The following is a 24340-nucleotide window of genomic DNA, read 5'->3' as shown; positions in this document are numbered from 1 at the left end:
AAATCTTAAAGTCTTGTATCTTTAATAATTATAATAAATAACATAATTAATAAAATATATACCCCAAAGCTGTAAAAGTGAGTGATGTGTAACTGTGTGAATCTAAAATCTAGAATATATATTTTTATAAATATACTCATTAAAATTATATGATTTCAGTTGCTGCCACTTCACATAAATATGCAGTAATGAGATACTTTTGAACTCATTAAACATCACTTATTGCAATTACAAAGATTTTTGACTTCATTCAAACTCAACACACTTAGAGATAAATTATCTTTTTATTGATTTGCTATGTCATGACAAACCAACAGCCAAGACCAGACGTCTCCACAACAACATTTTCAAACAGCTATATACACCAATATTTACACGTGTTCAACAAACAGCCATTTGGTCAGAATAAAAATATAAGAAACAAATATGTGGCCGATTATTTTGTATATTTTTACCACGTATTTCTAATCCAAAGAAATGTATATAAATTAAAACTCTTTTCCGTTAATTCCGATTAGTTTAACTAAGTCATATTTTGAAAACGTGCTTCAGCGCTTGTTAATGGCATGATTAGACAAACGTGGGGGGGCTTTAGGCGTGGGCAGCAAAGCAGCCCTGTGAGCCAAATATGCTGCTTGCTGCTGAGGATTTTCCAAACATGGTATACTTCCTGTAGAAGGAACAGGGGGTCTGTTTAGTAGATTGGCGTCTATATTTCCTGGGCCATTTGATCTATTAGGATTGTTTTTTGCTTGAAATTTTACACTTCTGCTTTGATTGTTTTCAGAGGTCTTCGGCTGAGTTCCTGCTAGACCTTCACAATCAGAAACTGTTCTATCCGGATCAAGTTGCTCATTGGGAATGTCAGTTCTGGTCCTTAAAGTGTCTGGGCACCCTCTTACAGACTCATGTCCCCTTACATTATGACTCTTTGGTGGTCCACAGTCGGCTTCCATTTGCAGTTGCGCACTTCTGGAGTCAAAAGCGCCCTCCTTTTTAAAACATGGGCCAGGTCCTTGTCCGCCAGGACCAGAACATTTTCTTCCAGGCTCTGCAGGATTATCTCCAAGTTGTCCTCCAAAGGCTTTTGGACAGATCTGTTCCAAGTCTTTATGGTATGGTCTAGCCCCCCTGTCATCTACACCCTTCCAATCAACTCTTGAATTTCCCGTACTGCCAGGATACCTGCCATGCAAGGACCTCTTTCCTCTATTTCCAGAGTGCCTCCATTCATCACAAGGACCGTCCGGTTGTTCTTTGTTTTGCTTGCTTATCGTTTCCTTGTAAGGACCTTGACTATGATGTCCAAGGTTTCTGTCAACTTCTCCTTCCATTCTTTTATCTTTTTTATTGGGCCATTGGTTATCTGTGTCCAAGTTCCTTGACTCTGATCGAGTTCCTCTGTTAACAGGATGACCTCGTCCTCTAATATCTCCCCTCACAGAACGAGAGCCTCTGTAGTTAGTGTGTCGTCTTAAAGTTTCCGAATTGTGCTCATAGGTTTCTTGAACAGAGTTGGACAAATATTCACCTACTGCCCAACTTGGTCCTCCTGAATATCTTTGTCCCTCTGATACATCTTCTTGTTTTTCCAGCACAGATTTCTCATCATTCAAAGGTCCAGCATCACATCTTTTACTATTGTTTAATCTCTCTAATCCAACTCCCTCAAAAGTAGGACATTCAGATTTGGTCCAGTTGAAATGAGAGTTATCCATTTGTCTGCCCTCATTTACTGTTGGATATCCCATAAAGGGTCTCTCAGACTCAGGCAACATGCCCATGCCAGGCATTTTACTTGGGCCACTTCTTTCAAACAATGGCCTATCCGTGTCCAGATATTGCCTTTCAGGGTTATTTCCTCGAAAAAGTATGGGTTCAGGCATTATTTGGCCACGCCCACGGCCTCTGGTATTCAGCCCCTCATAGCGACCATGTTCACCTGATACATTTTCTCTTGCATAACCTGGCCTTCTGCAATCTTGAACCTGGCCTTGGATTCTGAAGTCACGTTCTTGATTTATAGGGGGGTGGTTTGGGGCATCTCTATTTCTTGGACTCTGCTCTCTAAAATCTGGACTATCTCTATATTGAAAGCCTGGCTGTTGAATTTCAGCACCAGCTCTATTCCTAGGAATCGTCCCTCCAAGATCTTGTCCTTCTCTGTTACCAGGACCTCTAAAATCCGTCCCATCTTGGTTGTGAATACCAGCCTGTTGGATATCTGGACCATTTCTGTCTCTTGGACCTGACCTTCGAAAATCTGGACCTCCATGTCTAGAACCCTGATATCTGATATCAGGAAAATCCACACCTTGAATCCTTGGAACTTCTCTTTTCCTTAGGCCTGGTCCTCTGAAATCTGGACCATCTCGATTTCTAAAATCAGGAGCATCCCAACCTTGAACACCTGGCTGTTGAACATATAGACCTTCTCTTTTTCTAGGGCCCGGTCCTCTAAAATTTGGATCTTCTCTATATCTAGAACCTTCACTTCTATAATCAGGACCATCCAGACCTTCCATGGCTGACTGTTGAATATCTTGACATTCACCATGTCTAGGGCTTGGCCCTCTAAAATGTGGACCTTCTCTATTCCTAGATTCTTCCCTACTAAAATCAGGAACATCCCGACCTTCCGGCTGTTGGAAATCTTGACCTGGACCTCTAAAATCAGAGGCAACTTGACTTGGGACAACTGCCTGTTGAATATCTGGACAATCTCTTTTCCTCATGCCTGGTCCTCCTAAACCTGGACCTCTAAAATCAGGACCATCTCTACCTTTATTTTCTGGCTGTTGCAAGGCTGGACTGCTTCTATTCTTAGGACTTGGTCCCCTCGGATTTGGACCTTCTCCATTTCTAAATCCTAGCCCTTTAAACTCTTGACAATCCTGATTTCTTGTATCCGGACCTCTTAAATAAGGTCCATCTTGATCATGAATACCGAACTGTTGAAAATCAGAACATTCTCTATTTCTAGCAGCCGCCTCTATGAAATCAGGACCTTTTCGATTTCCAGAAGTAGGTTCACCATCCAACCCTTGAAAGCCTGGGTGTTGAAAATCTGGACCTTCTCTATTACTTGGGTATAACCCCCTAATATTTGGACCTTCTCTACCTTCAATGTCTGGCCGTTGAATCTCTGGACCTTCTCTTTTCCTTTGAACTCTAAAATGTGGGTCATCTATATTCCTGGCGCTTTGCCTTCTAAAATCTGGTGCCTCTTCATTTCCATAACTGGGAACTCTAAAATCAGGACAATCCCAATCTTCATTTCCTTCTCGAGAATCTGAACCTCTTCTATATCTTGAGTCTGGTCCTCGAAGGACCACGTCCTCTCTGTTAAAGCTGTGAGGTTCTCTTAAATTTGGACTTCCTCTATCCAAAGATTCTGGTTTAATAAAGTCTGAATCTGGTCTTTTCCTTAACCCAGGTCCTCTAGGATCAGGAGATTCTCTTTTATCAGGCCCATAATCTCTCATGTCTGGATATACTCTTTTTCTAGATCCAGGTCCTCTGATTTCTTGAAAGTCTGTTCTTTCAGGTCTACTTCTGTGACCAATTTCTGGATGCTCAATGTACAATTCTCTTCGGTTGGATCCAGCCATATCACAGTCAGGGTTTTTGTGTAATCTATTTTGTGAATCTGGACCAATCATTGCTTTGCCTCGGAATTGAGACCATTCTTCTCTTAAGTCTGGTCTACAGCCAGTTTGGTCTTGTCTTGAGCCCTCCATGATTGGACCTCTGAATTCTCTAGGTACTCTACTGTCAGATTGAGGTGTCTCCATCATTTGATGTCCTCTATGAGCATCTTGTCGCAAATGGTCTGGATGCTTTGGTCCAATTCTTTCTTCCTTAAAATCAGGACAATCAGGTTTGCTAATTTTAAATTTGGCAGTTTGTGTAACACTTTCTCCAAAATCCCTTGGCATTTCATCGAATCCCCTTGGCCCATGAAAGCGTGGAACCTTTGTCTCAGGTCTTTGTCTAAAATCTGACCCTTGGTGGCTTCTTTTTCCCAGACTTCCCATGCTGGGTTCTCTCCTATCAGAGGAAAATTCAGTCAATTCCTGTTTTAATGGTTCAGTTCTTCTGCTTGGCTTACATCCTGAATTCTCCCTTGGAATTAGACCTGGGCGGTATAAATCATGGTTATCCTTTCCACCCGACTGTCTGTTTATTTCAGGACTTGCATTACTTGATGCAATATCTCTATGATTCCGATTCCTATAGTATGAAGAATCAAATTGTCTTTCACAGTTGCTGATTTTAAGTTGTTCATTTCTCTCTTTTTCAGTTTTGCTTGTTCCAGATTTTTGAAAGGGTTCTGAAGACCTATTGTCGAACTGAGGGATGTTCTTTTCAACTTTAGGGTCAACCCAAGGTACCCCTGGCATACAGTTGAAAACGGCATTACCTGTGCCATGTTCAATGGGAATTCTTTCCATATTTATATCATTATTCCACTGATTTGGATAGCAAATATTTTCATCCGATATTACTTGATTTGGCCTGTCCATCATCGAGCATGTATGTCTATCAGGGAAAGGGCTATTAAGAATTGGCTTTTTAGAATCTTCAGTTGGTAGCTCAGTTTTAATTTTCTTCTCAATAAGATCTGAATCTTGAATGACAAGATTTAAGTTATTCCATCTGTCAAGAGGCAATGCAACATTTGGCATAGATTTGGAACATTCATTTAGTGGATGACCAGAGGAATCAACCGCCTCAACTTGTGTCACTGATGTACTGTACTGATTTTCAGGTTCTACGACCTCAGTTTTTATGGTGGCCATCTTTTCCATGCTGAAAGGTTTGGTGAACTGTGGTTCGGGATCTGGGCTCTGAGGAGAATCACGTGTGGGGGGATCTATTACTCTCAGTGGAATAGAACTTTGCAATTTATCGTGTACAAAAGTGTCTCTTTGAAATAGTTCGCTCAAAGTGGTATCACCAATAACTTGGTTGGGTTCATTTTTAATTGTTGACAATGTTTGTAATGATAAATTGTTATTGTCAGGGTTAATGTCAACAAGGGAAGATTCTGTTAGACGTTCGGAAGGAATGGCTGCAGCCTCAATTTTCCCTTCAGGTGACTGAGATCTTCGGTGGCCACGTGAGCGACGGTGTGTTGAACGGTCTTTGCGATGGCGAGTTTGATCGTACTTGTCCTTCATTCGATACTTCGACCTGTCTCTTTCACCTTTCCTGTGTCCTGACCTTTCCCGATGTTTCCTGTGTTCCGAGGAAGAACCCCACTGGGATCGTTTTGATGGACTTCTGTGGCGACCTCGTTCTCTGTGACTGCGTTTCTTTGGAGATGACCTTCGTTTTCGGTGGTGAGTTGGGCTGTTGCTCTTTGTTCTCGATGAAGAGGAGTCTCTAGTTTTAATGGACTCATCTTGGAAAACCTGCTCCTGGATCTCATTGAGAAGCGTTTCATCTTCTGGATCGTAGGCTACATCTGAATCATCAATCTCTCCTGCAGAAGAATACTTGTCACCTTCATTCGCACCATCTTGGACTTCAGTGTCCTGCACAATGTTGTTATTCACAGTCAAATCATCCGTTGGTACACTTGTTTTCACAGCAAGGTTGCTGCTGTTGCCGGCTGTCTCAACTGTTGTGCTGCCTTGTTGAGAGATCAGTTGACTTATAGGTAGTGGCTGAGATGAAGAGGACTTGAGTGAATCAGAGCCTGTGAACTGCGCCATAAACATTCCTACAGCCTCTCTCTGTTGACGGAGGGCTTCTTCCTGTTCCTTTAATTGCTGTTTCTGCTGTTCAATCTGTCTATTCAGTTCTTCAAGCATACGCTGTTGCTCAGTGAGCGTTGCAGCGGACACAACAACTGTATTGGTTGAAAGAGTCTCGACAACTGCAGGTTGACTTAAAGTGGGTGCTGGAGAAGAAGTTATGGATGCTTGATCACCTTTGTTGGAGGTTGGAATTGAAGATTGCAGGCCTGATGTCGGACTTGAGACAGGCTTTGTAACAGTGTCAAACAAAGTCTCGTCTTCAGGATCGTAAGCTACATCGTCGTCCACAGTGTCTGTCAAGCGAGGTTCTTTTACCCGATTATGATCAACTCTTAGTGATTTCTCCTTCTCGTAACCCATTGCAGGGTCATATTCCTCCTCTGGATCATATGGTCGATCAAAGTCATTCTCCCCTTCTTCTGCCTTCTTAACTTTAGATTTTGCTTTGTATTGCTGGACGATGGGATCGAACATTGAAGCAGATACATTAGTGGCAGGACTCTTTTTTGTTGTACGAGGATCAGAAGGGGGAAGAGAACCCGCAGCAGGCTTGTTTTTCAATGTGTTAAATATAGACTTAGAAGCCGCTTCACCACCAGTTGATGGAGACACCTTAGGTTTTTGTTCCATGGAAGAAACAGTTTGAGTTGGTCCAGAATGAGTAATACATGATTTCAATTTAGGAAAGAAAGATTCCGATGATGGTAGTGCTGACTTTGGGCTATCATCATCCATTTTGTCAGAGCCATACAGGATTGGAGGTTTTGGAATCCACATTTGATCTTTAGAGATGGAAACATTGGGTCCTTTCTCTTCAATCTCCTGTCCCAGGTTTGGTTTTGATCTCTGGACTACTGCCAAACCCAGGAGAAGGTTAGGTCGGTTCTTTTCAAGGCCTGTGAAAAGAAAGTGTCAATGAAAATGAAAGCTTTTAAGACCAAGAAAGAGAGAATAAGAGGAATTCAAATAATTAAAAAAGAAAAATCACAAGACATTTCATGCAGCATTTTAATAAAACATTTAAATATCCCACTAGAGGGCATCAAGTTTTATGGCCTCGAGGGTTTTTTAATTAAATGTATAAATAGTTAAACCTAAAAATGAGGACACTGCTTTGTGGGGCAAAGATAAATTCAATTTTCAATTTCTGGCAACACAATAATGTTTCTCAAAGTTTAACAACAGAAACTTAATTGGACACAATCTCAAAATTGACAAAGTTCAACAATGGTCCTTGGTGACTAGAATGGTAGTAATGCTTTTCTGACTACTTTTTATTCCTTCATCTAAATTACAACAACTGTGACGATGAGAGAAGAGAGATCATACCTGGTCCTTCCAGAGGTTGAAGCATGGATGGGATGGATTCCTTTGCACTGAGTGGTACCAGGTAAATGTCTTTAAGAGAATTGGCGTTGTTGGCAACCACACCATAACGGCCCCTGCTGCTAAAATAAGAAAAAAGGGACACGTAGGCCACTGCTTCCTCCTCCGTGCCAGGGTGAAATCGGATCACGCACAGCTCCTGGAGGCCAAAGAGGAAATAAATTAATGGACAGACACTTGAAAAGATGAATAGAGAAAGGATCTCTTGAATTACACTTGCCTTGGTTAAGGAGGTCTTTAGTTTTGCAACATAGTCCCACACTGTTTTAGGCATGATTCTTCCTCCAATTTGGATTGTATCAGGCAAATCCTAAAATGAATTTGAACATTTAAGCTTCGGTTTTTTAAGAGAAATAAATTTCTATATATTTACCATTTTTAAATTCTCGGCAGACCCTGAAACCAGATATCCCTTGCTGACAAACTTGGTGACAGTGAGCATGTTGATGAAACCTTTCCAGACCACCTCTTGCTTTGACAAGAACTGTGAAGTGTCGCCATCTGCTGGCGACTCCGATATCACATTCCTAAAAATGAAAACACGATACTTTAAACCTGAACTGCAGGCATAAAATAAAAAATGTACTACCTTGACTGTGTGTAAAGCCTTGGATGGGTCAATGCAGGCGGCTTCATCAAAATGGATTTTGGCATCAATTTGGGGGCTTGTTGCGACGTGGCAGAAGGGGCGTCTTTTGGAGGTGGCTGGTTCACGTTTGAGGCAATAGTAAGTCGTCTGGCTGCTGCAGTGCGAGGGTCGCGCCGTGTGATGCTCACAGTGGAGAATGAAGGGATCACAACCGGTGCATACGATCTCTGCTGTGTGACATTACAATCTGTAGATGGAGATGCGGGAGACTCCATGACAGGGGACGCTGGCGATTCCAACACGGGCGAGGCAAGGGACTCCAACACAGAGGAGGCAGGAGATTCAACGATAGTTAAAGTCGGAGAGTCAATAACCAAGCGGGAGGGATGTTCCATGATCGTAAGCGGTGGGGAATCCATGTCGGGTGAGTCGGGGGGAGCTCGCAGAGGGGAGTCATCTCTCGCGGACATTGGCCGACGTGAATAATGTGGTTCTTTAGCTTCAGATATTCTTACTTTTTTCTTGGCAGGTTCCTCTTGGTCTCCAATTGATATTTGCCCTTTGATAAAAAAAGAGGATAAAACTTAAGGATGATAGAAAACCTACAAAAAATACAGGTAACTCACCAGTGCAGATTTTGCATTTCAAGTCGAAGAGGTGAGCTTTGTGCTCTGAGGTTGTGTCTTTGAGCATGCATGTGAGAAGATCTGGCATGCTGCTCTTGACATCAAAGGCCGGCAACTTTTTCTTCTGCTCCTTAAAATTGAACATATTGAAATTATCAAGAAGCACAGCTTACATTAATAAGATGAGTAACTAACCATTCCGGGCCGTCTGTCTGGTTTTGTGGGATTTAAACAGGACAGATCCACCTTGGCAACAGAAGACACCGGATCCCTTTTCTGAAATCCAAAAATCAGTATTGACGAAAAACGCTCTATATAGAAGTATAATGTTATAATTACTTGTAGACAACAATATGAACTTCCTTATTAATGTTCACACCCTATACTGCATAAAGCACTGTTGAATCTCTTATCAGAGATCATTTTCAAACAGTAAACATGTCAAACATTTAAATGAAAAGGTCTGTGGATCAGAATCTACTGATGGTTCCTCGAACATGGTTCAGGCTGTTGCTCTTAAGCTTTTGAACGATCTTGCTCTCCCTCTGCGCTTGATGGAGTCTACTGACTCTTTCAAGAAACAGTTTAAGACAATTTTATTCGTGCAGGCCTTTCCTTGATTTTCTGAGACTCTTGTGTTTGTCTCTGTGTTATCTTGACCTTTTAAGTATTTATTTTATTGGGTATTTTTTTATTGTTTAAGAGCTTTGTGACCCTGGTCTGGAAAAGCGCTCTATAAATACTAATTACTTACTTTAACTAATAAATAACATGACGTACACAATGATCAATAGGGGTGTAAGTAAATATTGTTACACTTACACAGTATGTTCCGATGTTTTCTTAACATACCGTTACCATATTCAACAGCACGGTATTCATTTTTAAATCAACAATTAACATGCAAATATTCACTGTATTTTATGTACATTTCTTTTTTTGTGAAACACAAATATAAATTCCATTGTTAGAAACCCAACATATTGTTCCTTGTTCCTACAGTATAAAATATATTGTAAGGGGGTCATATATATCATATATACACAATGTATGTATGATAAACATGGAGAAGCATTGTTCGCTTTGTTCAGTAAAATAGAAATAATAAATAAGGGGTTGACATAATAGGGACCGTTATTCCCTCTCCCCCTTCTCAATCTACAGAAATATCATGGTTGACGAGCTGAAAATTGTTAGAATTCAGTTGAAATTGTTTGATTGCAATTGAAAATTCTACGATTGTAAATGAAGATATACCTCCAAAGTAATTTGGGGCACCGGCTCTGGTTCCTTTACAGCCTGCATGTCCTTCTGACTCATTCTGACCAGTCTAAAGGGATTTATCTCTCCGTGTACGAGCCGGTAGAGCAAGCCCTGAAATTAAACAAGAAGACAATTCAACAATAGTTTGAAAATAACTGACATAGAACACTGAGAATTGACCTGACCTTGTTCCGAGGATCCTTCAGGTTGAACATGATGCTTCTGTATTTGTTCATGTACTTGCTGTCTGTGTTGCGAAATATGTCAAACATCTCAGACTCGATGTTTGCCACGAGTTTGCCACAGTCGCTCTCAGGAATCTGCAAATCTTCACAGTCGCCAACCCTGAAATAAAATCAAAGGCACATGATGATTGGATTGATGATGATCGGAAAAGCTGAAATATGATGAAGGGCTGCACGATTAATCCATTTTTAATCACAATCACCTTTTACATAATTTAAATAATGATGACAATTGATCACATCTTAATGATTTATAATTATAACTTTGATTATTCAAATTCAATTTTAATTATGAACATGATTATTCAAATTTAATAATTATCACAAATATACAAATTTTAATCATTATCATGATGAATAAAATGTTTATTCATGCTCACAATTTCTTTAATTAAATTATGATCATGATTATTCATTGGAATCATAATCACAATTATATTATGATCATTAGAATTGAAATCATGATCACAAGGGTTCAGGTGCTTAAATAAAAAAGTGGGTAGAAAAGTGAAGTTGCAGTGGTAACCTTAAGTAAATCAGGCCTAAAAGGGAAACGAAGAAACTATAGGCAACTAGGGCTGATTCATTTTGGATAAGTGATGTCGTTAATCCTTTTAATAATATCTCTATTCTAATCATTATTATACAATATATTTCTTATCGAAAAGTGCAACTTGAACTTAATTTATATTTGACTAAAACCTAATTCATATTGTTTATTAATTCCATTTGTATCATATGTGATTTTTTTCTGTGTTTTCTTTTCTTAAAGGGGACTTAATTGAAGGTTTGTTTAATCATGTGATATTTAATAAAAATAATATAAATTTAACAAACTGAAATACCCGGCGTTGTCATAATTAAAAAAAAAAAAAAAAACAACTTTACAATAAAACATAACTTCAATAACTCACACTGTGAATTACAAAATATTGTATTTAAACAAATACAATTGAAAACCAAAAGAAAACAGATCCTAACATTGCAAGAAGTAAAGAAGTTGATTTTGCTCGTACCTTTTCACCAAGATGCCCGAGAGGGTCTTTTGGATGCTCTGCCGGACCTGGTTATTGGGTTGTGAGGGTCGTGAAGAGGGAGCACTGGGAGCTGGGGGCACCAACAGGTTCCGGGCCTCATTCAACAGCACTGCAGACGTCGATGTCTTCTGCTGAGACACAGCACTGTGTGCCGCATGGAACGAGGGCAGAGGAGCTCCCTGCTTTTTAGGAATCACATACGAGGTCTTGCTGATGATGAGGGCCCCCATTTCATGATGTTTGGTAGCAAACATGGTTGAGGAGTCCGTTGATGGACCAGGGGGACATTTTGGTTCAGACTTTGCAGGATCTCGATTTGTATCTTCCACTTTTGTTTCCTTCTGTGGTTCTCCAATTGTCTGGACCAGGTTATTGGCCGAGTCAGCAGAATGAGTCTTAGAGTTTTCCAACACATCATTGGGAGAACTTTTAGGATCACAGTCCTGACCACTCACTTCACCTGGAAATATGGAATTAAGGATTAAAAACAAAAAAGGGTAAATTATAAATAATAATAATTAATTTATTAATAAACCTCTAATATCGATACAAAGAAAGCTCTATACAACTCAACTTCAGTAATTTATGCTTTTATGACCAGTTGACAATATTGATGGCCTAACCCAACCCTTTGATAGAAACTTGGGTACATTGCGTATTGGCAAATTCCTTAATGTCATGAGGATTGTTGGGTTTGTGTCATGGAATCGCATTTATCAGGCAGCTTTTTGGTGTCTATTTTGTCTTGGTGACAACGCATCAGCTTCCTAAACAATATGTTTTTTCTCTGAGTCACAAGCACGCCTCACTGTAGGCAGGTTTTTTTTTTGGCCTTTGTTTCTTTCCTCTTCCTCCAAATAGTTGATCCATTAAAACCAGAAAGTTTTAGTTGTGCGTCATCTTCCCCATACAAGCAAATACGACAATATCTTATAGTAAGGTTCAGATCGGAGCCTTCACCCTATCAAGAAGTGTAACCCCTGATACACTTTAGACCTGTAAATTGTATCTCCATGAAAGTGGATCTACACTGTGTGAACAATTATTAGGCAAGTGAATATTTTGGCCATCATCATTTTTATACATATTTCCCAACTTCAAGCTTGAGTGCTGATTGGATTTAAGCATACCAGGTGATGTGTGTCCGTGTATTGAGTGACGGTGTGGATTCAGGGGATCAACACTCAATATCAGGGTGTGGATAATCATTAGGTAGCTAAGGCAAAATGGGCCAAAAAATAGATTAAACAGACTTTTTTAAAGACTTATAAAGTCTTTCAGGGGGAGATATTGGGGTGTGACCACAAAATAATCAAACATTTTTGCAGCAAACAGGGAAGCAAGAAGTATATTCAGTTACAAAAGACGCCAAATATTTGAGAAGAATCAAATGTGAAGCTATGAGGAACCCATTATCCTCCAGTGCTGCCTTATTCCAGAACTGCAACCTACACAGAGTGCCCAGAAATACAAGGTGTCAGTGCTTAGAGACTTGGCTAAGGTAAGAAAGGCTAAAACCAGACCAAAAAAAGGTTTTATGGACTAATAATATGAGAGTGACTCTGAATGGACCAGATGGATGAAACCCTGGCTGGAACGGTAACACTGCGCTCCACTTTGACACAGATGCCAGCAATGTGAAGGTGGTACTGGTATGGGCTTGTATTATTAAAGATGAGCTAGTTCGACCTTTTCGGGTTGAATATGGCCTAAATATCAACTCACAAATCTACTGCCAATTACGACTTCCTTTAAGCAGTGGTACAGGACAAAGTCGAAGTATTCCACTGCTTGGCTAGCTAGTAAAGGCCTTAAGGATGGAATAATAATGACATGGTCGCCTTCCTCGCCCAACCTCAACCCTATTGAGAACCTGTGGGCCCTGCTTGAACAGGAGATTTACATTGAAGGAAAACAGTACAGCTCTCTCAACAGTGTGAGCGAGGCTGTGGTTGCTGCTGCACAAAAAGTTGATCGTCAACTTGTTTAAATAAACAAGTGAGGTGTGAGTCATTTAGTTGTTCATTTAGTTCATTTAAAAGAAAATCTTCTTACACATTCAAGTTCACGTTCATTAATATTTTTGGATTGAGCAAGAGCACTGTAGTCGATTGTAAGTAAGTAATTTTTATTTGTATAGCGCTTTTCTAGACCAGGGTCACAAAGCACTTAAACAATCAAAACATTATTCAATAAAGTATTTACTTTAAAGGGCAAGATAAAACTGTTAACACAAAACAAATTCTCAAAAATACAACCTAATAATTGTGCACACAGCGTATCTTATTCTCCTCGATCATGCAAATATTTCTACACAGTGAAGGTCAATGTTCCAGCCATTTTTATCTGAACAAAGTCTGATGCAGATTATTATTCATTTTGGTTTGTTGTGTGCTGTAATGATGACACAATGTCTTTGATGTGAAAAGGGATTTTAAATGATAATTAATTAATGTTAATTATTTTCAAATAAATTGCTATGATGGGAATCACTGGGTTGTTCTGGGTTTTCATTTAACACTATACTGCATTTGTCTCTAAAAAAACATTTTTTTGTGTAACTCAAGATCATAGTTAAAACGTAATTCATGTTTTGTTCAACAATTTGCAAAACTATAATTGCATGGATTACGTCATAGTGAATGTCAACCTCATGAAAGTATTTCATTGTTTAGGGGCATACATGCCAGCTCCTCTCCAACTACTTTTGCGGTCAAAGGTTGTCCAAATGCTAAAACGAGTAGTTCCACTTTTAAGCGTACATTTCTATAATATAATAATAATCAATAGTATAATCATATCAATAATAAGACAAAAAGTTGCACATTCATGCTTGTTGCCATTGTGAAATATGACCAGGAGGGGGAGCCAGAGTGACATTTTTCAATGCATTACAGTAGCTCAAGTTTACAAGCAGAGGATCAATATTTGAGTGCGATAAAGTAAGTAAGTAGCATGGATATAGTATATGAAACAGTAAAGGTGGACTGTATGAAACTGGATCTTACACAGACCATATTCCCAGAAATGGTTTTCATGTAGGGAACAGCATTATGCAAGGAAATTAAAGATGCACATTTCATTTGCAAACTAAAAGTTAGTACTTTCAGAGCAGTGGTTTACTAACACAAGGAAAAATAGTTGCATACGTAGGACTGCAATTGTTACTGTGATGTTTACAGAAAGTGCTGGCTAGTGTCCTGAAACAGTTCTATTACATGACAAAGAACCAATTTACAAAATAATTTGTTGAATGTAGTGTAGCTTGAACATGTCCCAGTAGGTCATAAAAACAGATAAACCTCATTTTAATGCATATTTATCACATCAACATAAAGGTAAATCATAAGTGATTGATTGAAATAAAGAAAAATAAATGGAACACAATTTTCAGATAAGAAGTCATGGGTATTTGCTTCTTGAATTTAACTATGAAAAGTCTTCGGTGCTGTAATGAATTAGTTGATGGAACAGATCTCATTTTCAAGTTGTATTAGAAAAGGGTTTAAATAAGTAGAAAAAAATAATCATCCTAGGGCAAGGGTGCCAAACTTTTTCGGTACGCAAGCTACTTTTAAAATGATCAAGTCCAAAAGATCTACCTTCATCAAATTTGCTCAACATTAGTAGATGACTTGCACTAAATTGACTGATAATCAGTCATGATGGAAGGATGTGTGGATTTAGTAATCTTCATAAAAATGCTGACTTGGATACAATCCAAATACTGCAGTCAGTAAGGAGCATATTTGGATTCTCTTCCTTTGAGAGCAACTTTCAAAAATACCCATGAGACCCGGCTTTAATCTTAGTGTCAGCCTGTAGTATTAAATCCACTACAGACAAGATCGGGAGCCTGTATTGTAGTTGATATTTTACAAACATGGTTAAAAACAAGAATACGGTTTTTACAGCGGCAACCAGTGGACTGTTTAGAACATCATAAGATGAAGCTTAACGAAAATAAAACTGTTGATCAGTAACTTATTAATCTTAACATCATCACTACTCTGCGCTTTCTGAGCTTTATTAGAATTTGTTGCTTACCTGCGCAACAAACGCGATTCATTATATTCATAGGATAAAAGTGCTTTGTTGACAAAATCGTCATCGTGCGATGGTTTTAAGGAAGTATCTCCGATCATATGATCACATCAGGAAAAAAAATCTTTTGTAACGCTCAGTTGAACCTGCAAATTCACTTTAATAGAACTGACACGATGTTTCTCTCTCGTAGAGATCTGACGCGAGCAAACGCACATGATTTTGTTCGTTATATTATAAAGACAAGCTTATAATTCCTACTCATTTTTCTATATAGTGTGAAATGCCTGTCGGGAAGTCCACACTTTGTGCTCTTTTCATTCCTGATGCATATGAACTTTGCCGTGCAGAGTGCTGTGCATTTCAATCAAATCAATCAATTGGCGCAATAACATATCTACCAATATCTACTCACAACAGCTTCACGATTGACTTGTTGATCGCGATCAACGTATTGGGCACCCTTGTTCTAGGGCATAAGTATACATATAATATATATATATATATATATATATATATATATATATATATATATATATATACACACACACACACATATATACATATATATATATATATATATACAATTCTGTTTAAACTAATGCAAATAGGCTTTTAAAGGAATTTCATAAATAATAATTTCTTGTTCCCATGTTTTGCTTGAGCTAATTAATTGTAATCAAAAAGGTATTAAAATTTTTGTTATTAGGATCAAGAGAACGTTTTAGTAGAAGAGTTTGATGTTAAGGTGGTACAGCTAAAGACATTATTCAGTTGTTCAAGATAATCTAGGATGTTGGTGACAGGCCCTTCTTGCCTGGCTCATTAATAAACCAGTAAAAAACTGTTAACTCTCAGCATATATACCAGTCAGAATCATCTTCACACAAGTAAGATACCAGCAGGCGTCTGCTTTCATACGGAATATGTTGGTGTAACAATTCAAATTGTGTGAACACATCAATAATACATCCATGTACCCAACCACGCCAAATAATTAAATAAAGGTCAGGTAGAGAACAAAATCCAAATCAACCAACACCAACATTGCATACAGCTTCCTTTTTCCACCCGGCAAACGACTTTCTATCCGTTTTACTAATCAGTTCAGGTATTTATTATTTTAATTTAACAAACCAAAAATGTGTTTGTCCATCTGATCGGAGTAAGAAAGAGGACTTTTCTTTCTCTGAGGTGTTGATGTATGACCACACAGTAGAAGCAATGTTCATTTTGATGCAGAAGGAAAACATGCCATATAAAGAAAGCAAACTCAACAAAATTGTCTGATTCGTTCACATTTTAAATGGCTGGTTTAATCTACAACCCAAGTAAAATAATATATAAAATATTGCTAGCTTTTGAAAGCAAGCTTTATCTACCATCTTTTTAGGCCATTAAAAGACACTGAGTGTGAACTGTATTCCAGCCTAAGAAATAGTTTTCTGTAAGTTTTATTACTCAACATAACTGTTGTTTAAGGATTAAAACATAAATTCAACCAGCAACTAGGAAGATAAAAACATTACCCAAATATGGCTGGGAATTTTTTTTTTATATTTTCCCTAATTAGAAAATTAGTTTTTAGCTGGACCTTCATGACCTTTGACATTTTAAAAAAATATCTTGATGCTTGAATGTTAGATGCCATTAACAAGGGAGTTATTACACATGTTTTGCAATGATTTGAAAGGTTATTCTTTAAAATGAAATTAAGTATCAACAGAAGCTATAACAAATATTCTTCCACAGGATGAGCTGGCCCAAAATGGCATCAACAAGGAGAACAGAGTTGGTGACAAGAATTTAAATCATTCAATAATAGTCAAAACGACACAGCTAAAGCACACTTGAGTCATAGGACCACATCTTACAAATAAATAAGCATTTAAATGTAAATTTGTTTAAGAGCATCAACATTCTGATGTTGTGGCTATTTTAGGTATTAGCATTGTTAAGTTAGAGCAGCCATGTTTTCATTCTTGAGTGGTGGTACAAGGAAGTGATGGATTTGCTGGTCAATGTCCAAGGATAGAGTAAAGAAACATAATTGAATATATTTTAAGTGAAGCATTAGGTTGGATTTAACATATTTTTTGCCTTGTTTGAATTTGATTCCCTTTTTTGAAATCAAGGTGAAAGTAGATTTTGGGGATAAGCAAGGCTGTTGGTAAGCTCCAAAATAAGACATTTTAGTGGGAAGCCTTGAATGGTGGAGGAAATTAGGGGAAAATGTTCTCGTATGGTTATCCACACATGAATGCCAGGGTAGGCAAACATGCAAGTACATGTGTGCAGTGGATTGGTAAGAGTCTTGTATGATCCTTCTCTGTCTTACAGAAACTGTGATTGAATGGTTTCCTGGAGGAGAACAACACAGTACACTGGTTGTCAGTATATCCATGGTCCACTCACACAGACCGATGTCAGCCTGTGGACCCAACAACCATCAGACTTTGAGTTGTAGGTGAGAAAGTCCATTGGAAGTGCTGTTGACCTTGTTTTCCATGAAACTTGAAGAACCTGTTAGACTCCATGAAACCACATGCAGACTTCTTGGCTGCACGTGACTGTCCAGTTTTGAAAGACCAGACTTGGCTGTTGTATTTGAAGGCCCATGCATGAACAGAGTTCCTCTGTATTTGAATGGAGGGTTTCAGCAGCAGGACATTTCTTTGACTAGAGATGCACTGACACTGGTTCATGTTGGTGGTCCACCTTATGTCCAGCAGGTTTTTGATCATTGGGAGTTCACAAAGGCACTGCGTGCGTGATCAGCTTTAGAACGACTTGGAATGGTGGACCAGTTACTGTTATGATGGAGCACAAAGCTGATAATCGCTTGACAGGACTGAGCAGAAACTCAGTTGTTGTTATGTGACTTTTAAGCCTCGAGGCAATGTTTTTGTCTGCTTTGTTTACATCACAAGGCCTAATAACTTTACTGACTCAACAGCAGAGTGCGTGAGAAAGTTAAGTTAGAGGAACTGGTCAGCTTTCCCAACTTGTGATTGAATACATAGAAATCAGTTTCATTGTTCTGAGATTGCTTTGATCCATACCTCTTTTTGGCATGCTTACATGACATCACCAGGCCTGAGCCAGTGGTTCTTTCATCGCGAGGACCAAAGAAAAAAAAATTGTATGCGACTGGTTCATTGTTTGGGCACCAAATATACCTTTGCACACTGCTCTCGCTTCAATGACCAAGATAATATTGAATTAGTGTCAGTCAAAAGTAAAATATCTTAACTCATGATTAATGTTCAGCTGTACACTGGTAAAATCTTATTAGAATTAACATCCGTTTTCCCCAGGATGTCTTTGCACAGTAGTGCAGAGGTTTCTTGAGATTCTGGGTTGATGGCAGCATTATCTTGATCCTCATTTGTCAGACCACAAAAACATACGGATCAGCTCACTCACTTTTTCCAACTCTATTTGGACAAAACTCCTCATGAGCTCTGAACCAAACTTGGCAGACTCTCGTCTATTTCACAAAGAGACAAAAGAGTGGCAAGAGGGCTGACTTGCTAGAGAAGTTAAATGCTAGCAGAGCGGCAAATACTCATCCTGGCAAGAATCTCTGCTTTCAACAACAAGGAACCTGCTTTACTAACAACATTTTGGAATCACTCTTCCGGATAAACGGTTTACACTCCCCTGTATAGACTGATGCCTACTTCAGGACTTCTTCCATCCTGCTCCAGGATGTTGCCCATGTTTTGTTTGATGTGCTGTTGGACTGCAGTCAGTTCCAGACCTCACAGCCTCATAAATGTTCAATGATACAAGACAAATAGTTTGAAAAACAAACACACAAAGAACTGAAAATTCATGGTACAACCCACGTGGATTTGTATGCTACGACTGGCGAACAGCGAAGGAGGGGCGATGATCCGTGTGAGGGGTGAATGCAAGAAACCATTTTTATGCTGATATATTGCTGTCATTACCAGGCATCAGATACTATTTTGCCTCCATTTCCAGTACTGGTACATAGAATGTCAAAAAAAGAAAAGAAAATGTAATATATATAATGGTCAGATTTTATGTGAATCAACTTAATTTGACGTATATGGTGAGTAATAACATTTGAATAATTACATTAATAATATGTGATAATATTGCAAGAACATGAACATTTATCAGATGAATAAATTAATTTAAGAATTTCTTTAACTTCATCGTTTTATCATTTCACGTAAAGAAGATCTGGTGCGTGCAGGGATAAGGGGCACAGAGAAGTTCAAAATAATTAAAATGTCTGTTTAACCATCAATTAATAGTGCAGTATCAGAAGGTGTAATATCTGTGGGCTTTCCAACAAAATAATGTTTTGTTTCTGTAATGAAAAAGAATCCTTGTTTAAATAGTTCTTTAGAGTATCTGCTTTGAAAGAGCCCAACAAGAGTTACCCGACACGTGCATATATTTGCAGAGATATAATTCCTTCATTTAAAAGATATCATCCTTAATCATTACCATGATCAAGTGTTCAGACAGTAAAACCAGAAGCTTTGGCGTTTTTGTGGAGTGAACTGAACATAATTTGCATTGAAGTGATTCTTGATTTGTTTTTCACTCAGTGGGCATGGGTTACCATGAGAGGTGCAGACTACAAGAGAAACTGGACCGTGAAGGTGAATTGTGTATGTTAAATGGGAACAACTTGGTATGCACATTGGCACAAGAGGGAAGATGAGAATGTGCCCCTAACGGATGCATTCTATTCTAGGTTAATCTTTCTATCCTTTTAAGATCTTTGCGTTTGTCTGCTGTGAACTGTAAACCTAATTTTCAGAAGAGCTCCAGATGGGTTAATAAAGTGAATCTAATCCAACAGTGAATATATATATACACATAACAATAATATTCTTAGGGGCTCATTCATTCCTCATGCCATTATATTGTATAATTCTGAGTTTAGGGGCAGGAGCGCAGTGAGAAGATGATGGATCTATGTTAATCTTTGTGTCATTTTTCTTGTTCTTTAGACTTAGTTATCTTGCCCTTTATCTTTTTATTGCACTTTAACTTATTGATTAATGAAGTTTATCCATCCATCCATCTATCTGTCCATCACGCTGCAGTGCTTTGGTGAGGTCATCCTTGAACATATTGGTTAAGAGTATTTTGCACTTATTTTGCAAAAAGCAGCAAGACAAACCAGTTTGTTGAGAAAACCTTCATAGCCAGTCCAAGTTCACATGAAGTTTGAGATCAGAGATTTTGGTGTCTGCATTATATTAGATTCTGTAGTTTATCTATGGTAATTATAAATAAGATTTTGGAATCATATTAATTTACCTTAAGATTCATTTGCATTGACTATAATATGTATATATAGATACATACATACAGTATATAAACATAAAATAACATTTTGATCAACTGTCATTTTAAGCATTGTGAGAATGTTAAGTTAATAAAGTGAAACGTGGAAATGTTTTGTGCCTTTGTCTTGTCTGAGGTGATCAAATCAAAAGGGAACTGGGCTCCAAGTATGTTTGTGATGCTAAAAAAAAAGCCTGTATGAAAATTGTGTTGAGAATGTGAATCAGATACCAAGTCAGGCGTTTTGAGGGTTTGTGATATAGCAAACAAGTCCATACTCATTAATTTAAAAACGTTGTTCAGTTTGTATGGATTGATGCTACGTCAGAATTGACAACATCACCATATTTTTCAGACATGTCTCTTTTGTACACGTGTCATTTAGGCGAGTATTTGCATTTTAGGTTTGTCAAGAGAACACTTTTGTGTGTCTGTGTGGTGCTCTTTTTGGCGTTTTTTTCTTCCCAGCAACGTTTGACCTTTGATGTAGGATCAATTAAAATGGCAATTAAAAAGGTTCAGATACTTACCGATGGCTGACTCCTGCAATAAGAAGCTTTCTAATAAACATGTGTCACATTGTGTTTTGTGTGTATGCTTGTAATAACCATCGGCTATTATCCACTATAGTCATTAGAATTGTGTCTGAATTGCAGAATTAATAGAAAGTGTATGAGTGGTGTTGGGTACATACACGCTGTGTTTAACTTAGATGATGGTATGGCAGTGGCCTGAACATCTGTGAGAGAAGGGTCACAGACTGAAGACGCAGCCTCCTGCGTTTCAGCTTCTTCATTCTTCAACTCCTTGACAGTCTTTGCCAACCTCTGGGAGATCCTACCTGATTTCTGACAACGAAAAAAAAGAATCACCATGAATAAATCACATAAAGAAAGTGAAAAGAAATAAGTAAATGTGTTCTCACCGTAACAGGGCCCTTAATCTCACTGGAATTCTTCTTTGGCCGGCCTCTGGTTTTCTGCACTTTTGGAACTGAGATTGATTTCATAGTAAAAGCTGCATGTTTAAGAATGCAATCACTACCACAGTAAACCGAGCCTGCTAGTGCGGACTTGGAGCACTCAGGCCCAATACAGAGAGGCTGCGAGTTGCCGAGCACAATCTCTTCTTGTAATGCAGGTTTCGTGATCTCAACAGGAAGCTCCTCTTGCTTTACAACCGCTGTGCATTCCTGAAATTAGAGTTTTGATTCTTTATCAGAGGTGCAGACTAGCTAAAAAAAAAAAAAAAAAAAGTAAAGTCACATAAATTAAGCTTTCTCTGTAAATAAACATTCCAGACTATCAGAAATCTCACCAATAGTTGACTTCATGATATGCATGAGTTATAACCGCTCTTGAATACGAAATTGTCTAAAATAACAAACGTGTCACTATAATTCGTAAAACATGATTTATGATCTCTTTTTATTACAGTGACAATTTAAGAGATGTAAACAGGACCTTTTTTGTCCACCATGAGTAAAACTCCCATCGCACCATACTTTAAAAATGTTCCTCCTTTCTTTTATTTATTTTGTAGTTTGCGGGTTTTTTGTAACTTTTTGTGGTTATTATTTGTACAAATATTCATAAATAAAATATATATTGTAAAAAAAAAAACAGTACACAGACCGTCTATTATTTAAAAAATAAAATCCTCACCACATCAGAGTGCAGGGTAGGGTGAACCTGTTCCACTTTATGGGATGACTTGAGGAAGTCCAGTTCAGGTTCTGGCAGAGTGATAACTTCAGACTGGTTCTGCTTCTTGATGATGCAGGAAGAGCATTTGTAGTCTGTAGTTTTTTCCTGGGTTATACCCACACAGTCCCCATGAAACCACGTCTGGCAGGAATGACAGTTGATCATGAACCTACAGGCAGATAACTCTGATTATATAACAGTGGGGATTGAAGACACGTTGACAAAATGACCAACAAACCTTTCATTGTGTTTTTGCCGACAGATGCAGTGCAAGGCGTTCGGGTCAAAACTGAATGCTGCCACTTCTTTTGAGCAGCATTCCAAGCTCTTTTCAGCATTAAGCATCTTCTCATTAACCTCTTCTGGTGCATCATCAAATTGGCCAGCATTTATTTCTTCAACCTGGTCTGAATCTGTGTCTACGACTATGCTGTCTGGGCTTATATTCTTAGAGTGTAAAGGTAGCGGTTCATGAGATGTGTCAGGGGAATCAGCATTTGGTTGTTCTGCTAAATTAATCAATAATGGCTCCTTGTCACCATTTTCATCATCTAAAATAATGGGCTGTATATCAACCGCCTTACCGCGCCCTCTACCCCTGCCCCTTCCTCTTCCACGCCCTCTTCCCCTGCCTCTAGCTCTGCCTCTTCCTCCCCTACCCCTGGTCGGTTTCAAGTAGTCTACACATGCTAGTCTTTCTTTTATAGCCATTAGAGTCATTTCATCACTGTCTTCCTCTTGACTATTGGTCTTCTTTACATCGACTTCCGGCTTGGTCACATTGTATGGTACAGTAAAGTTAGGAGTATCATCCATAGAGTCAACCACCTCAGGCACGATGGGATGATGAGCAGTTTCTAAAGAATTAGGCTTATTAATGTAATTTGTTTGAAAACTGCTGGGGCCTGTGAATACATCAGAGATATCCAAGCCATCATTACCACCAAGTAGGGAAAATGCTGTGTCAAAAGCAGACCCAAAGTCCTGCCACATAACGGGGTCCAGACCTCCCCCTGCAGATGCCAATGGGGCAGGTTGGACATCATCCGAGACAGGTGAGGATGGTGCAGACCACTCAAGATCATTGATGATATTATGAAATGTGCCTGGCTGTAAATCTGAGTCATCGGCTGTGTTCATTTCATTCGCATTGGATTGTTGACTTCTTGTTCTCCTGACAGGTGAGGATGAGTGGCCTAGCTCCCCAACTTCTTCAAGGAACTCTCTTTTAGCAATGGTCGACTGCCTGAAGCCCCACGACTTAGTAACGTGCGAGTGTGATGGCCTAATGTTCAAATCTGTAGCCCCCGATTGGCTGTGGGACTCATCTAAAAAGAAAAGAAAATGTTTTTTTAAAACGCACATCCAAAGTAAAACTCTAAAACTTGAAAATTAATATAAACACCTGAGTTCTCATCGACTGCGATTCTCTTGTCCATGCTCCATTCAGTTTTTCTGGATATCACTATCGAACAAACAGTGATAATAAAGACTCTCATTGTCAATAAACCAAAACGAAGAGATGTGCAAGAGGAAAAAAGACAAGCTTTTGCCTTCAAATGGTTTGGGGTCAGGCAACTCGTTTCTTTGATTCTATACGTTTTTGTGTTTTGTTTTTTCTTATTAACTACAACATTGTGACAATAAGCTTGGCGAATGAGTCATTGATTGAAACAATAAGTTAAGATGGAGAACAGGGTCGTTATCATAAGTATGAATGGTAAACTTGACAATTGAAAAAAACGTTGTCAGTTTAAATTCCAATAGATACACAACATTTTAAAGGCTATTATCTAAAGCTAATGTCGACGTTGTTATAGCTCATTCGAATACTATTCGATTGTTGCGGTTTAAAATTGCACTGAAGCGTTTTATCGAAGATGTTCCATTATATAATGATTATTGACTGCTTAGTGGCCAAAAGGTTTCAATAAAACCAGACCCGCTCAAGTTCTTAAAAGGATGCAAACATGGCGATTACAGCAGACATTGTTTGCAGCTAGCGGCTAGCTGGTGTTAGAGCTTGTATCAAAACAACATCAAAGAAGCTATCCGTTTAAACCAAGACGTGGCAACTATATTACGCTTTGCTGTTTTGGTGATGAAAACAGTACAAATCAAACCATACCTCATAATTCAGTTGCTCAAATGTAACGCTGCAATTGTCGTGCTAGGATAGATACATGGCGCTGCCCTCCATTTGCGACCCTGTGATCACGCAGTATCGCGAGAGTCAGGCACGAGATTTAACGTTTTCCTTTTTTTTTTAATTTACCCGGAGGATCAAAATCTATAAGAACAACACAAAATAAAAAATCATATATAGCATTTATTAACGCATA

The 24340-nt window shown here is 38.6% G+C and overlaps 1 protein-coding gene across 1 annotated transcript; it reads right to left on the bottom strand.

The window, feature by feature from the left end:
* Positions 1–265: 265 nt before the first annotated feature.
* Positions 266–24208, bottom strand: LOC148059950 (uncharacterized). The gene is made up of 16 exons (XM_087780741.1): positions 24127–24208; positions 23404–23463; positions 22237–23326; positions 21957–22167; positions 21218–21484; positions 20987–21140; positions 10891–11371; positions 9815–9974; positions 9624–9740; positions 8562–8642; positions 8367–8496; positions 7741–8299; positions 7525–7678; positions 7372–7461; positions 7095–7290; positions 266–6661 (listed from the first exon to the last, which is right to left on the bottom strand). The coding sequence occupies exons 2-16, from the start codon at positions 23435–23437 to the stop codon at positions 549–551; spliced, it is 9837 nt and encodes a 3278-aa protein (XP_087636867.1). The 5' UTR covers positions 23438–23463; positions 24127–24208; the 3' UTR covers positions 266–548.
* Positions 24209–24340: the final 132 nt, after the last annotated feature.

Source organism: Callionymus lyra, chromosome 19 (assembly GCF_982586985.1).
Source record: "Callionymus lyra chromosome 19, fCalLyr1.hap1.1, whole genome shotgun sequence".
Classification (NCBI taxonomy): Eukaryota; Metazoa; Chordata; class Actinopteri; order Syngnathiformes; family Callionymidae; genus Callionymus; species Callionymus lyra.
Note: the sequence above shows the minus strand (reverse complement) of the source record. Positions and strands in the feature narration are given on the sequence as shown.

Bases quoted from the DNA above. Each gene is read 5' to 3' on its own strand.
- LOC148059950 (XM_087780741.1), bottom strand. From the start codon at position 23,437: ATGGACAAGAGAATCGCAGTCGATGAGAACTCAG. The intron at 11,372-20,986 runs GTATGTACCCAA...CCATATTTCCAG, and splicing joins ATCTAAGTTAAACACAGCGT to GTGAAGTGAGTGGTCAGGAC. The intron at 7,462-7,524 runs GTAAATATATAG...AATTCATTTTAG, and splicing joins CTGCCGAGAATTTAAAAATG to GATTTGCCTGATACAATCCA.